This window comes from Coenobita brevimanus, chromosome 103 (assembly GCF_032717465.1).
Source record: "Coenobita brevimanus isolate Jiangsu-jjx chromosome 103, ASM3271746v2, whole genome shotgun sequence".
In the NCBI taxonomy this organism is placed as follows: domain Eukaryota; kingdom Metazoa; phylum Arthropoda; class Malacostraca; order Decapoda; family Coenobitidae; genus Coenobita; species Coenobita brevimanus.
In genome coordinates this window covers 5,435,587-5,451,659 of record NC_137056.1, presented here as the reverse complement: position 1 = coordinate 5,451,659, position 16,073 = coordinate 5,435,587, and the positions used below count along the sequence as shown (strand labels likewise).

At 40.8% G+C, this 16,073-nt stretch overlaps 1 protein-coding gene across 1 annotated transcript in view; it reads right to left on the bottom strand.

Annotated features, from left to right (window-relative positions):
• LOC145415575 (dynein regulatory complex subunit 11-like) overlaps positions 1–15,881 on the bottom strand; it is an 87,622-nt gene extending 71,741 nt beyond the window's left edge. Inside the window, exons 1-4 of the mRNA XM_080284795.1 lie at positions 15,782–15,881; positions 12,008–12,105; positions 11,316–11,477; positions 5,791–5,928 (exon numbers count right to left, since the gene is read on the bottom strand). Of these exons, the coding sequence (XP_080140921.1) occupies positions 5,791–5,928; positions 11,316–11,477; positions 12,008–12,105; positions 15,782–15,881 (498 nt within the window). The remainder of the gene's footprint in view (positions 1–5,790; positions 5,929–11,315; positions 11,478–12,007; positions 12,106–15,781) is intronic.
• Positions 15,882–16,073: the final 192 nt, after the last annotated feature.

The following is a 16,073-nucleotide window of genomic DNA, read 5'->3' as shown; positions in this document are numbered from 1 at the left end:
AGAGACGTAGTTCTCCAACAAGGCTGGAATAGGTAGACATATCCTATAAGGTGTCCTTGACTAAATATAATTACTTTCACATATCACATTATCATACAGATTTCTAAATGGATACTATACTCAGTTTTTTTTTTATTGAGGCAAAGATGCACTTGACAGGTTGGTGATGATTGGCTGAATGCTACATGTATGGATGGCATTTACTAACCCAACTTTCTCCCTCAGATATACCTGTATGTTGTCAATTAATAATGCCAACTAGTAATGAGATTATAAAGTAAAGTTGCATTCAGCCAGTCATCACCAATCTGTCAAGTAAGTGCATCTTTGCCTTGATTAAAAAAAAAAAAAGAGTGATTAGCACTATCTGGTAGATATCCTAGCCCCTGGTCTAAACATTTTGCTGGTATCAGGCCAGAAAAATGTTGAAAGTTAAGAAACAACTACTGGGTGAAATGGGAAGAGAATGGTCAACAGTTAATTCCTCATTGGTTACCAAAAGTTTAGTCTCTGCATAACTTCATGTTCTAGCTCACGAGTAATGATGTCATAAAAAGTAATCAAGGATCATGATCATGAAGCTATTCCCACAACAGCATTATAACTGGATGAACTGCTGATGTAAGTGGTAGATTATTAACTCATGGGGATGAAGTAAGGACTAGATGGAAAGAATATTTTAAAAGCCTGATGAATGGGAATAGAGAGAGCAGAGCCACTATAAATATGACTGGCTTTGGGAGTGTGCAGAGGGGGAATGCAGTACCAGATACAGTGACACTCACACAGGTGAAAAATGCTGTGAAGTAGCTAAAAAATGGGAAAGCAGTTGAGGCCGATGAGGTGAATGCAGAGATGATTAAGCGTAGTGGAGAAAGCAGAATGAAGTACTTGTTGGAGATATGTAAGAAGGCATGGATCAATGAAACTGTGCCAGCAGAGTGCAAAAGGGTTGTGATTGTATCCCTGTACAAAAATAAAGGTGAGAGAGGTGAGTGCAAGAATTATCGTGGCATAAGTTTATTGAGTGTGGTATGGAAAGTATATGGAAGAATTATTATAAAGAGAGATATCAGAAGTCCTGGTGAGTGATGAACTGGGTGGCTTTAGGAGTGGGAGAAGATATGTGGAACAAATATTTGAAGTAAGACAAATAATGAAGAAGGCTTGTGAGAAGGACTATAAGGTGTTTATGGCATTCATGGATCTGGAAAAAGCATACGACATAGTAGACAGAGAAAGACTGTGGAAGATGGTAAGCTGCTAGGTGCCGTCAAGAGTTTTTATGATGGTAGTGAAGCATGTGTGAGGATAAATGGGCATCTAAGTGAATAGTTCACAATTCGTGTGGGCATGCAACAAGGTTGTGTGATGTCTCCATGGTAGCTCAGTACATATATATGGATGGGGTGATGAGACAAGTAAAAACATGAGTAACAGAGAGGGGGATGGCATTGGTAACGAATGGTGATGGATGGAATATTTCAAATTTGTTGTATGCTGATGATGCAGTACTACTTGCAAATACCAGACAATAGCATGGCAGACAACTGCAGAGTTTTGCTGATGTCTGTGAGCATCATGCCTTGAGAGTATATGTAGAAGAGAGTAAAGTGATGGTTACCAAGAGAGAAGATGACGCCCAGTGTGATGTTACAGTGAATGGAGAGAGACTGGAATTGGTGAAAGAGTTCAAATACTTGGGTACTGTGATAGAAAAGAGAGGAAAATGAGCAAAAGAAGTGGAAAATAGAGTGACACGAATAAGGAAAGTAGGTGGTGCTATAAAGACCTTGATAAGAAACAAAGACTTGAGTTGCAGCTGCACGAGGCTTTCAAAGGGAGTGTTAGTGCCAATGTTAACATATGGATGTGAGACCATGGTGTGGCATGAAAATGAAAAGTCAAGAGTGACAGCAGTGACAATGGGATTGCTGAGGAATGTATGTAGAGTACAGAGACTGGATAGGATACGAAATAATGTGATTCGTGAAAGATGTGGAGTGAGGAAGTCTGTGGACACCAGAATCAATGAGAGCTTACTGAGATGGCATGGTCACATGGAGAGAATGGATAACAACAGAGTGGTGAAAGAGGTATATCTGAGTGAATTTGAAGGTGGAGGGATATGGTGTGTAAGGAAGAGAGGAATGGAAGTTGGTGAGGCTTGGGGACTGACAAGAGATCGAGTTGACTGGATGAATGTTGTGAGAAGATGTGCACGACCAGGGCTCTGGCATCCCTTTTTAACGTGACAGCATTCGCGTTGACTCTATCGGATACGTTTATGCTACAGAATGTGGTGAATGTTTTTGGCATATTAGATAAAGCCAGGATTCCAGGGGCTTGAATGATGAGTGAATGGAAGCATGGCCCATTGCACTGGGCAAACTTGGGCTGTCTGGACATTGGTATTCCCCACCCTGCCCCGGGTGGGAAAGGAGGTTTGGATGATGATATGATGATGAACTGAGGTTGTTGTTGTGGCCCAAGGTGCATCTGGATGAAATTCAGTGAACAACAGGCTGAAGTTACCCTTTTCAGCAGTCCACCATCCTCCTTTTGGTGAACGGGGTATGAGTTGAGGGGTATTCGCATAACTGGGCAGCTTCTAATAAAAAGGAGCCACACCTTCCTTCACAGTCAATTCTTCTTTATTCCCCAATTTCCCCTCTACAGGTAAAACTATCTACACTAACACACTTCACCTGATAAAGTCACACTTGAAACACCCTTAACCCCTTAAACGCGGATCGTCACGTTTGCGACACTCGCCAAAAAGGACATAACGGTGGAGCGTCGCGTTTGCAATTCGAGTTAATTTTGAATAAACGCAGGCAAGGATGTTCCAGCTGGTATTGTTTATTAGTACCACCACCTTTTAGCTAAAATTAGCATAGTTTACCTTTGTACTACTGACCTCCGTTGTTGCCAAGTATCACGTTTTTCCCCCCTCCCCCCCCACCACGGCCCGGCCAGCCTGGCTGTGATACATGGCAGCGCTCTGACTGCTCAGAACTGTAAATCTGCGCTCTCCTCTCACAAGCAGTTTATGCTAATAGGAAACGCTTGTTTCCCCAGTAACACTGCTTTTTTTTCACACGGTTTGCCCCTGTTTAGCGTCAGTTTACCGCAGGCTTTCAAAGTGAGATTATGGCGAGTTCTAGCTCTTCCCAGTCAGTGCAAGCGGCCGACAGGAACGAGAATAAAGTGGCGGACGTAAGGCAGAATAAAAAGCGCGCCGTGGTGATCTTTTGGGAAGTAATATGATTGAAAATAATGTAGTATACATGTTTTTAGCTGTGAAAATGGAAATGTTTGTTGAGTGACGGGAAGACCGCCGCCACAGTGCATGTCGGCCGTACGCTCCGTTGATTTTAGCCTTACTTTCAGTGCTTATTGTACAAATACCGGTACGGATTCCTAACTACCTTTACGTTGTAGTATAAAGTTTACTGTGACAGAATGAGGCTGTGGTAGAGGGGAAACCAGGTTGCTGGAGGTGTGAAAGTGAAGATTTGGTTACCCAACTTTGCAAGTCTCCACAAGTCCTTGGGTAGTCCACGAAGGCTCAATACCTGTCTCTGGAGAAAGCTGAATGTAAGTACTATCTGCCATACCAAGTATAATGTTCTAGGGTTAATCTCTGATTTTTGGCTAATATTTTCCTACAGGTACTCAGACCGCAATACAACCCCGCCACTCGGGGGGGGGGGGGGCTGTTCATGGCCGCGTTTAAAGGGTTAAAACGGCCATTCTATCAACTGCCAAGGCAAAAAGGGATGTGCAACTCTGTTTATGAGCATCATCAAGTCACCATTTACACTTTATCCATGATCCCTTATCAGCTCTTTTTTCAATCTCACTATCCATACCTCACTTTCTCAAGCATTACCTTACTGTATACAGTCATTTCCTTTGATTTCCACACCTCCTCCTACCTTCAACCTCACTCACATACGGTATCCTTTCCCACTAGTCATAGTTTTCATTATCTCTATACAACCAAAATAACTAAGCAAGGGACAGACATAGGAAGGAAAGAGACCAAATGCCACAAGGAACTAACACCACATGGCTCTGTTAGGTCAATGTGTGGATTGAGGTACCCAGCAATTATGGAATTTTGACACTTACTCTGGATATTACCAAAATTACAATGAAGTATAATTTAAAAATCTTACACAATATCTTTCTTATCCAAAGATTAACTTCCTTCCATGGCTGCAATAAATTCTAAGTCATACATAAATTATACACAGCAACAAGACCAGAGTGCCTTTAAGGTCCTGAAGGGTACATCAAGTATTAGAGACTATTTTACATCATCAGTTTTATTTTCTATTTACCTCCTCTATGGCACAGAGACAAACATTTATTTTAATACTAAAAGAAATACATACAATTGCACATGCAATCATAACAATTTGGTCATGCCCAGTGTGTGACAGGGTTACCTCAAGTGAAACCCGATCATACTGAGAAACCATATACTGAGGTCGATTTAGCATGTCTTCAATGGGGATAGGGAGAGGATCAAGGGCCATGTAACCTACTGTAAAATCTCAAAAAACATTTCTGTCACCCCCTTGAAGCATGTCCCAGACAAGTTTGTCACCGAGTTTCCTCCCTTCCCACCGAGGCTAGGAGAGAGCAACGTTGTGTTTTCCAAGTTAGGTGGGGACACTGACCATCCACTCACTCAATGTAGTGCTGCTTTGGGTGTCTGCCCTTTCCTCTCGTCTTTCCATCCTCTTCTGTCTTTCTTTCCTTCATTCTTTCCACTTCCTTCTGCCTACAGGTGACTTTACACTCCCTCTTCTGTCTTTCTTTCCTTAATTTTTTTCCCCTTCCTTCTGCCTACGGGTGACTCTACAATGAATGACAAGCCAAATGGTTTCCTGTACACCAGGAAACCATTTATTACACTGGATGGTAACCATATAACCAAATTATGATGCCTGGTAGTTTAATGGGCAATTAAGGCGTTTCAATCAGATTGAGTCTGTGTAGATTTATATTCAAGGGGTGATTGGGGTTTATTGTACATATAATGCCACTCAGGGATGAGTGAGGCTGGTCACTCTCATCTTAAATGTCAGAACCAACTTTCCTAACCCCAGGCTCCTCTGTTCCTCATGGGGTAATATAGGATTCGATGATGGATGGACGGACAAGTTTCAGTACTTCTGCACACACAAAAAATATCCCTCCACTTAAATCACACACTGCACTGCTCATCGTGCACTTGCACTTTAATTTTACGACAGCAGTGGTGTTTTGATGCACATGTAAACACTGGGTGGCCATCTTGGCTCAAACATATGACTGTTGGCTTGTGTGAGTGGCACATGTCCGCACTGGATAATTGTTCTCAGCTACTGTAAAAATCGTATAGGTGATTTCGCTATCATTAACCCAAAACTGGGTACAGTATAAGTTTATGTCAATCATTCCATCAATTGACTGCATACTCAACCATCACATACTGAGTTGTGACTGTACTGCACTATACTTAAGCTACAGTTATTTTTTCCCTATTCCAGCATCTGACAGTGATGAATGCAGATCATGTACAAATTGGCTATAACCAGTGAGATTTTTTCTGCAGAAGGTCTGTAGAAAATGCGCCTTATGTAGCACTGTACATTATTAGGAGTTCAATATCCACTGGTAGGTTATAAAAATTCATGGTTACAGTACAACCCATGACAAAAACACTGATATTAAAATTCTTGCTGGCAAAACCATCTCTTAATATGATAATACCTTCACACAGCCAAAACTCACCTCATTCAGAATATCCAGCCGTTCCCTCCTGACGTAGGTGGGTATGGGCACTAAGAGGTCATCCGGTGTCAGATTCAACTCCACCATTATGTCATCACAGTGTTGAATGTCACTTAAGTCCAGGGCCACTAGCTCATGCTACTGGGAGAAGTGAGGGTATGGAGATGTGCAGAGCAGTGGAAATGCTTGTGTGTATTGTGTTACATTAGCTTGTGAGAAAGACAGGAAGGACTAAATTATTTTAATGCGTGAGTGTGTAAATGACTAAAAAAATAAAAAAAATGGTTAGAGTCTCATTCTATCAGTTTTTTCTGACTCTCTGGACTCTACCTTGGGGGTGGGATAGGAGGTCTGGCCACTGCCACTGCCACCAACACTGATGATGATGATGATGGTGATGATGATGATGATGATGAAGTTCCAACATAATATGCATGGCAGCAGTGCATGGACAGTACCTGAGGGTCATGTACTAGGTGAAAGAGCTGTTGAAGCAAGTTCCTTCAGAAGCACCTGTGGAATGATAATGAGGAACAGTTGGACATGTAAGAGGACTCACGAGAAATGTGATGCAGAACTTCATTAAAAAGAAACTATGGTGGTTCAGTTAGTGGAATGAACAGACACTAGGAATGAATGAGAACAACATGGTATGGGCGAGAAGGAAAGAGAGACTGATAATGAGATGGAGTAACAAAGTGTTCAGTTTTGTAAGTATGGATGATACATTGTGTGAATGGGTACTGTTTTGAGGAGGGGCAGAAATACCTGGAAGTGACTTTTTTGAGGCCACCCTCATGGGATATGGCATCAGGCAACAGAAAGATAGACAGTGATTTGTGTACTGTATCGTTTTGTTTTGTTTCATTTTTTAAGACTCCAACATGCTTGCATGAATCAGCCCTGGTCACCCAAAGGCGGCTCTCCATGCTGCTGGATCTCTGGCAGCCTCCCTATTCAGTCCATTCTACCTGAGGTAACACTCAATAGTGCCCCCAGGCCTCACACTAAGAAATGCACTGCACATCCAGCTAATCACTGTCATTTCTGTACATTTGAGCCTGTGAATATCCTCTTCCTTTACTGCCCAGGTCTCACTACCATACAGCATTACACTCCTAACAAACCACACACAAAGATCCCTTAGGACAGAGGAAGGGCCCTCTCAATGTCAGGAGAGGTAAAAGCTCCCTGAACTTCTTCCAACCACTCCTCACTCTAGCCACAGAGCTAGCTCCAGCCTCACCTCCGGCACATAATATGTCTCCCAGTTAACAAAACTCTTCCACACACTCAAGAGACATATCAGCAAGTTCAATCATTTAAAGTCTGACAATCTCCACATGCTCTCACTGACGCACCGCACAAGTGAAATCAGCATTATCTCGCAGTTTACCTCTAATACCACTACATCTCTTATGCACCCACTCATCACAAACACTGCAAAAAATGAAGTTACAATACTTCCAATGCCCTTGTGGTAAACCGCACATGGCCACTCTCCCTCTTCTTTGACAATAACACCACCAACCCTAGATACCATCACTTTTGTTTCATCTGCATTTTCTCTTAAGCCCTTGTGCCCCATACCATCTCCCCACTTCTTAAATCTTTCCTCCATCTCCCTTTCATTCTCTGCACTCGACACCAAATCAGCATACAACATCTCCTGCAGGAGTCCATTTCTGAAGTCACATGAGAGGGCTGCAAGTACAATGATAAACAAGAAGGGGCTCAAGACTGACCCCTGATGCACACCAACAATCGCAGAAAACTCATTACTCAAATCTCCATTCACCCTTACCTGGGTGAACCACCCTAACCAGCTACTCCTCGATCCCAAGCTTTCTTATTGCCCATTTAACCACCTCTCTAGGGACTCTGTCAAAGGCCTTTTCCAAATTAATAAAAACAAAGTACAGTTCCCTTTTCTTCCCTATATATTGTTTCAGAAGCTGTCAAACAATGAATATGGCATCAGTGTCCCTTTGCCGGATATAAACCCAAACTGAATCTCATCAATATTCAGTCCTTCTTTAATCACACCTTCTAGAACTCTCTCCATTACTTTCATTATCTGGTCCAAAACCTAAGTTAATTAATTCATTCATTCATCATCCAATCCTACGTTGCCCCATGAGAAGCGTAGGAGCCATGGGCTAGGCAAGTTGGTCCTGACATTTAACATGAAAGTGACCAGCCTCACTCATCCCTGAGTGGCATTATGTGAGCAATAAACCCCAACCACCCCTTGGGTATAAACCTTCACCGGCTCAATCCGACTGGAGTGCCGTAATTACCCACTAAACCACCAGGCGACAAAATTTGGTTATATGGTTACCACCCAGCATAGTAAATGGTGTCCTGGTGTACAGGAAACCAATTGGCTTGTCACTCAGTGTACAGTCACCCACATGCAAAGCTTAACCTCTTAACCGCGGGGCGTCACTTTCGTGATGCTTGGGAGCAAGGGATCATACCGCGGGGCGTCACTTTTGTAATTCTGTGTTATTTTGAATTCACCCAGGCTTTCAAGTGGTGGCTTGTATCATCTATCAGTACTGCAAATGTCCAGCACTAGTCAGCACTCCTAATCTCATCTGTACTCCCATCCATTGTTGACAATTTAGCCATTTCTCCCCGTTCTTGACTCCCCTCCCTGCCCCCCCTCCATTGCCCTATCCTCTCGCCTGCCCGGCTGTGCTACGCTAAGTAAATCTTCCCTGGAATTTTTCACTGATTTCATCCATTGAAATAAGCCCTATGCCCTATTCTTATACCAAATAATATATACAAGAAAGAAATAAGGTAAGTGAGAGTGCCATACACCTAGAATTGGCTAATTATCACCTAACAACACCTCACGTGCACTCGTTCGCTAATTTTCGATGTTTATTTCCCCTTGAAATATGCTGTATAATCTATTTTCGTAATAAAAATATATATAAGAAAGGAAGGGAGAAGCCTAAGTGATATTTACATTCACCTGGAACTACCTAATTATTGCAGGCCACCACACTGTATTCTATGCTAAGTAAATCTTCCCTGGAATTTTCCACTGATTTCACCCATTGAAATAAGCCCTATGCCCTATTCTTATACCAAATAATATATACAAAAAAGAAATAAGGTAAGTGATAGTGCCATACACCTGGAATTGGCTAATTATCATCTGACAACACCTCACGTGCACTCGTTCGCTAATTTTCGCTGTTTATTTCCCCTTGAAATATGCCGTATAATCTATTTTCGTAATAAATATACATATGAGGAGGGAAGGGAGAAGCCTAAGTGATCTTTACATTCACCTGGAACTACCTAATTTATAATGTATTGTCTTGGTTTTCTGCCAATCATTTCATTGCTATATATTAGCAGGTCTCACAAGGCTAAAGTTGGTAGTATTGCACTCACCCAAGCCAGGCGGCAGGAGGCCACCACTATCAGTTCACTGTTGTCTTTCAAAGTGAAGGTATGTCTGATTTGCTCCTGCTAACTTCCGGCGCTTTTCAACCCCATGCATAGGGCCCTGTGACCTTTACCCCCTACTAAACCTCGTGTGGAAAGAGGTAAAGGGCTGACACTTGATAAAAGAGTGACTACGATCTTTCTATTGAGTAAAACAGTGCAAGTGGAACTGTAAATAATGTGTAAATAATGTGTAAACAGCAAGTGAAAGTAATGAATGTAAATATATGTGAACAGTGGAAAATAATTTTATAAGTTACTTCAAGTGACAGTGCGTAACACAGCGTAAATAAAATAGAAATGTAAATAACGTAAATAAAATAGAGAACGTAAATAGAAATGTAAATGAGAAGTATTATAAGAATATGAGTATATACCCTAGGAGTAATGAAAGTGAAAGTTTCACTCTAGCATGTATGAATACTATGAGTTATGAGAGTGAAGGTGAAAGTGACATTCACTCTCAATGCTAGTATACAGGACGAGAAAGTGAATGCTACGTATTTTACTGAAAGAAATTGAATGCCTACAGTGACAATAAACTACTATTACTGAAGGAAACTTATGGATAAAGACTGTAGATATATATAAGTGTTATATAGTAATAGAAATATAAACTGTGAGTGTTTTTATGAATAATAAATGACAGAACACTAGCGGCGAACTAGCGCTAGTGGGAAGGTCATATGCCCTCGTGATTTTCATTGCTTACACAGTGTTTTTTTTTGGAGTATGGATTCCAAACTATTTGAGAATCACAGAATAGTGTTTCTAGTGATGATATCAGACTGTGGTAATCATATTATGGGTTGTCAGGAAGTGTAAAGTGGAGACTTTGTTACCCAACTTCAGAGGTCTCCACAAGTCCTATGGTACTCAACGAAGGCTCAACAAACACCCCAGGAGAAAGCTGAAGGTATGTGCCATAAGCATATATGATTTTAATATTCTAGGACTAATAACTGATTTTTGGCAAATATTTTTAGAGAGTCTATCGAAGTGAGAATATGACCGCGGGAGCCGCAAGAAAAAGCAAAACAAGCCCGCGGTGTAATGGTTAATGCCTCTATAATTTCCTCTTTCCAGGGCATCACCCTTCCCTTCATATACATTTACAATTACACTCTTCAGCCAATCATCTGGGACAACACTCTCATATATATTCATATTAATCAAGTCAGTGACTAACCCCACTCCCGTACTCCTGAGGCTTTCAACATTTCAGCAGTCAACCCAGACACACCTGTTGCCTTCCCCACCTGCATCCTGCCTATTGCCCTGCTCACAGTAGCAGCTTCAATCAAAGGCCAAGGGCCAGACACTAGATCTGCTGGGTCCAAGCCTTACCTGTCCAAGTCAAAATCCTCATTCAACAACTGGTTGTATTGCTCTCTGCAGGCATCTTTTAAAATCTCTCCTGTTCATCACTACCTTTCCTTCATCATTCTTTACACACTGCCCACCTATGATATCTCTGTTTTCCCTCTTCATCTGATTTGTCGCCTTAAATATCATTCATATAACCTATAAAGGCTCCAACATGCTTGCATGCTTCAGCCTTGGTCGCCCTATGGCAGCTCTCCACAGAGCTTGAGCCGTGGCAGCCTCCCTATTTAGTCCATTATCCCTGAGGTCACACTCAATAACCTCGTCCCAGGTCTTTTTCAGTCTGCCTTTTGCAACCTTATCCCTGACATTCACACTTTTCACCTTCTGCACCCAACCGTCATCTTCCATCCTCTCAACATGCCCGGACCATCTTACGTTACCTCTCCTCATCACAACACCAATACAATCCCGTCCCATCCTTCCTCTCAACTCTTCATGTGTAATCCTAGTCCGCCCCAGGGGGAGAGGGACTCACTACCACACATCATTGCACACCTAACACATGCCTCATAAAAATATTCCTTAGCATGGAAGGAGAGCACTCTCAATATTAGGAGAAAGCACATTACAGTACATGTACCTATTTTACATGAATAAATTTACAATGGAGAAGGGCTTATGTAAACATGGAGTTATGTATTAAAAATGAATTGCCAAATAACACATACCTTGAGCTCAACAATCCTTCCAAAGGTATTGTCAAGAAGACGACGGAGAAGAAGTCGCCTCTGAGGGTGTAGTAGAAGGTCATGGCAGGTGTTCAGTTTACGTGCAACACACAAATACTGCACATACACATGACGCATCTTCTGTGCCACATCACCACGTTGCTGACACAAAGAAGATAAAGGCTGATATGGGCATTCATAAATATGGTAGTGTACTGTATCCTTTTTATATCAACACAAGCTAGAATTATTGTCATAATGATGGCAGTACAATACTAAATACCACTATTTCACAAAAGCAACCAATATCTGCAGAAAAAAATTATCATCTTATAGGCTAGAGTGACCTTTAAATTCTGTACAAATTACTTCAATGATCTGGATCAGTGAAGGTAACTAGGGTCTTTAATTTTGAAACAGCTGTTGTAGTAATTAAAATTTTTTTATATCCTTACAAAATTTACAGACCAACATAAGTCAATTCAGACACTGTAAAATAAGATATCACAAATACTAGCAGTAAATCAAATTAAACAGCTTCATCATCTGCTGAAATATCAACCTTCAAAGCTAATAGTGTTGATAAAAAAAAACTTTATGACTAATAGGCCTACTTGGCCTGTATGGCAAATTCATGAGTGACTCCCACACTCACAACTAAAAGCCATAAATATTAATAATATCTAACTTACATCTGGGTGAAATGTTCCTTGCATTTCTTGATCCTTTTCCAGAATGCCAGCCAATTCCTCTTGTGTTTCTGCCCACAAGGAGTTATATGTTCTGCAACAAATAGTTTATTTTAGAATGATACATTTACCCACTGGGCTAGGAGATGTCTTTCACATTTCACTCTTGCCATCTAATGACAAACTGTCTTCAGTATACAGTATATATATATATATATATATATATATATATATATATATACACACCGTATACAGTATACAGTATATATTGGAGGGATTAGATACAACCTTAATAAACCCCTTCAATATGAGACCCCTCTTTAAGTTGAAGATTTTACCTGGTAGCAGGATGAATAAACAAGAACGGACACCAGTCAGATTCAATAGCTTAAGAAAGCATAGCTTAACATATTGTTTACATCGCAGTGAAACAGGGAAAGGAGATACAGAGATCAGACAGATGCAAGGAGGAGGTAAATACAGCTGCACTCAGTAACACACAGGCTTTTATGACTCAGTATTATGTGGCTCATTTCACTGGGCATCCTGCTGATAGCTCTACTTTCGTTCTTTCTCTCCCTATTTCTGGATTGCACCCAGCCCATTATTAGTACTGTTCTGTACCTTGTGACTTTAAGACAGGAGGAGGTTGAAGATGATGGTAATGTTACAACTCTAATAAATATTTCCAGGAGATTATGACCATAAATTAATTGTACTATGATGAACGTAATAACTGCAAGCTGCAATGAAATACTGAATCGGCAGTCATTTACCAAATCATTACAGAACTGGCACTTTTAAGTGGAAAGTACTATAATTTTTACCACCATATAGGTTCATACACACCTAATGATCTGAGATCCAGTCAAAATTTTGTGTTTAACCATTAATTAAAAAATCAGAATTCAGAGTGAAAACTAGCTAAAGCTAACAGCAATGTTTCATCTTTAGCTCGATAACTCGCCTTGACAGACTTGTACTTTGTATAAATATTGAGTTAACAAGCAAATACAATTATCTGCACTGTAAATCAATACATGTGCAAAACTGAAGTCTGCCAAGAGAGTTGGCAATCTAAAAGAGAAACACCCGCTAATTTTAGCTTGTTTTTGCTCTGAATCCTGATCTTTATTAATAAGTAAATCAAGCACTCCCCTGCCCTAGGGTGGGAAAGGCGGTCCAGATGATGATGATGATGATGATGATGATGATGACGAAATCAAGCACAATTTTTTTTGCTGGATTTCATGCTCACCTATTTCCTATTTCAAATGCATGGGACGTTCAGAGACTTCTCTTATAGGGCTCCCAGCTCTTGTTCTTCCTTGAGTGTGAATTCATTTTGTTTTTACAGTTATTAGACCTCCATTTCATACATTCTCTACTACCTTACTGTACATCGTAATACTCAACGACTATATCGTAGAGTGGGAGCATATGTCATCAAGTAAAGCAAGAAAAACTATGAACGGGAAGAATAATTAATCTGATTCTGACCATGAACATTTATTTAATGTTTTTGAAAGAACTTAGCAAAGGTGCATTAACTACACACTCAGGTAATGTGTTCCAGTCATTCACAACTCTCACACCAAAGGATGTAGCTCGAGCTAGTGTTCTCCAATGACCTTTCTTCTTCAGTTTACATGCATTGGTTCCGATGCTGGCTACACTACACTCAAAGAAAACGTCTTTGTTAACATTCTCTATCCCAGCAGTTCTAAAACCTTTTAGTGTGTGACCCTATTTGAAATATTTCAAGACTTTGCAACACACAGGAGAGAGAGAAAGAGAGAGAGAATAATCGGTATATAGCCTATTGTAGTTATTATGAATATGCTAATAGTGTACCGTAAAACGCCATAACTTTGGACATTTTTTATGTGTTTTAATGAATAACTCCTTGTAGAATGGTGCAATTTTATTCCTGTTGGTGTCATGTGGTAGCCAGGGAGAGTACCTACTAAATCCATATATTTAAAAAAATTAGCCAAGCTAAACTTGTGCTTTTTTTTTTTCATTTTCAAGTGTCCGAAGTTAGGAACAAATTTTCTAACTTCGGACAGCTCTTCCAAACTTCGGACATCCATGTATTTTCCCTTTAAACATGAGAATGGTTAATGGGATCTATCTCTGGACACACTGGCCAAACTTCGGACACTTGAGAAGTTTTTAAAAAATGTAAAAAAAAATATTGGGCACTCGTGACCAGAGTTATACATATATATAGAGAAGTATCCCAAAATATCTTCTTTTTGGAGCTCGTAATTTCATATCACATTAAATTGCATCATATCACATTGTAGTGAGGTATTCTGGCCGTAAATAGAACTAAGAACTATTCACGAACTTTTTGAGATGCAAAAATAAAATAAAAATGCACTGCATATACCCAAAACTGTAAGAGGAACTGTCCTCATTTTCCTAAACAAAACTTCACTTAATTATCAAGTATCTACCTCATTGACTCAACAAATGCATACCGAAATAACATAATATGATGTTGAACATTTCTTACAGGTTCTAAAGACACACACACACACACACACACACACACACACACACACACACACACTGTCACTGCTGTCATCAACCATTGGGTATACAAATGTGTGAGGTGTACCCTGAACGTGTTTGAGAAACCTGACATGTATTTCTGGTTTTACCTTAACAATGATAGCAATATAATGCCTATATCTGTCTTTGGTATCAAAGGGAACCCTCACAACTACCCAATCTGAGGGAACAACTTTATCCCCAATAATCTGGGTAGAGGTGACTGTCAGGGGAGATGCTTGTGCTTCATGGTTGGGTGCAGATGTGGAAGTGGAAGGCTGTGCTGCTATCTCTGCTGTATCCTCTTGTGGCTGCAGTGGCTGGGGTTGTGGATCATCAACTTCACACTCTTCATGCTGGCTCTCTGTTTCATTTTGTAGTGCCCTTGTAGTAATACTCATGCCCGGTGACACATTCAACCTTTTCTTTCGCCTTGGTTTCGCTATAGCTGGACTTGAGCTTGACTGACTGGTTCCATGCCTCATGTCCTTCAACAATTCCAACACTGAGCTGTCTAAGGCAGTACTGGTAGATGGTCCTGGTGTACCAGTATCAGCTGTATCTTGGATTGAATCTTCTGGAAGTCTTGAGATGGATTTCTGTGGATCAAGAGGATAAATGCCGCACTTCCTAAACCCACTACGTAGGTTGTCAGCAATGGTCCCTTTAACTTTATCCACCAGTTCGGTCAGTAGTGCTGGGAAGCAGTCTTTAGGTAATGAAGCACTCAGCCTACCAACAGTAGTTTTCTTGAAGTTCTCGAGGATCTTACGCCAGTGCACTTTTAGAGGCCGGAACACAGCAACATCGAGAGGTTGTGTCAAGTGCGTGGAGTTAGGTGGTAAGAGAAGAAAGGAGATATTATGTTTCTCACATGACTCAATAACACTGGGTGATACATGGCTTCCCAAGTTGTCTCCTATAATGACAACTCTACCTGTCTTGCGTTTAGCATAGGGGAGGATAATTTTGTGGAACCAGTCATCGAATGAACACGAGTCGAACCATCCACTGGGGGACCTACCCTATTGTATAGTGTTCCAGGAGGGCCCCCTTCAGTCCATGTATCGTAAAGATGGATAGCTTTATACACCACATATTGAGGGAGTAACACACCAAATGCAGTTCCAGAGAACATAATAGATATTGAGGATTTTGTTGAGTTCATGATTCTCTCTGGATATTTAGTGCCCCGCCTCACTATGACTTTCTTTTTACCTGGATCATCAGTAAGATTGGTCTCATCAAAATTTATTATGTTCTCTGGAGGCACACCTTCTAGTGATTTTTTCAGGTTACTGTAGAACTCGGCTAGCATGGCTCTTGTCACTCTGGCTCTGTCAGTCTTTATATTCTGGGACAATCGTCTACTAAGGGTTTGTTTGTGGCGCTTGAAGAAGGAATGGGCCCATTTAACACCAGGTACATTGTTGCTGAATCGTGACACAACAACCCCTCGTTTGTCTAAATATGCTTTCACTAACATCCTCAAGTCCAAATTGTCGAGTGG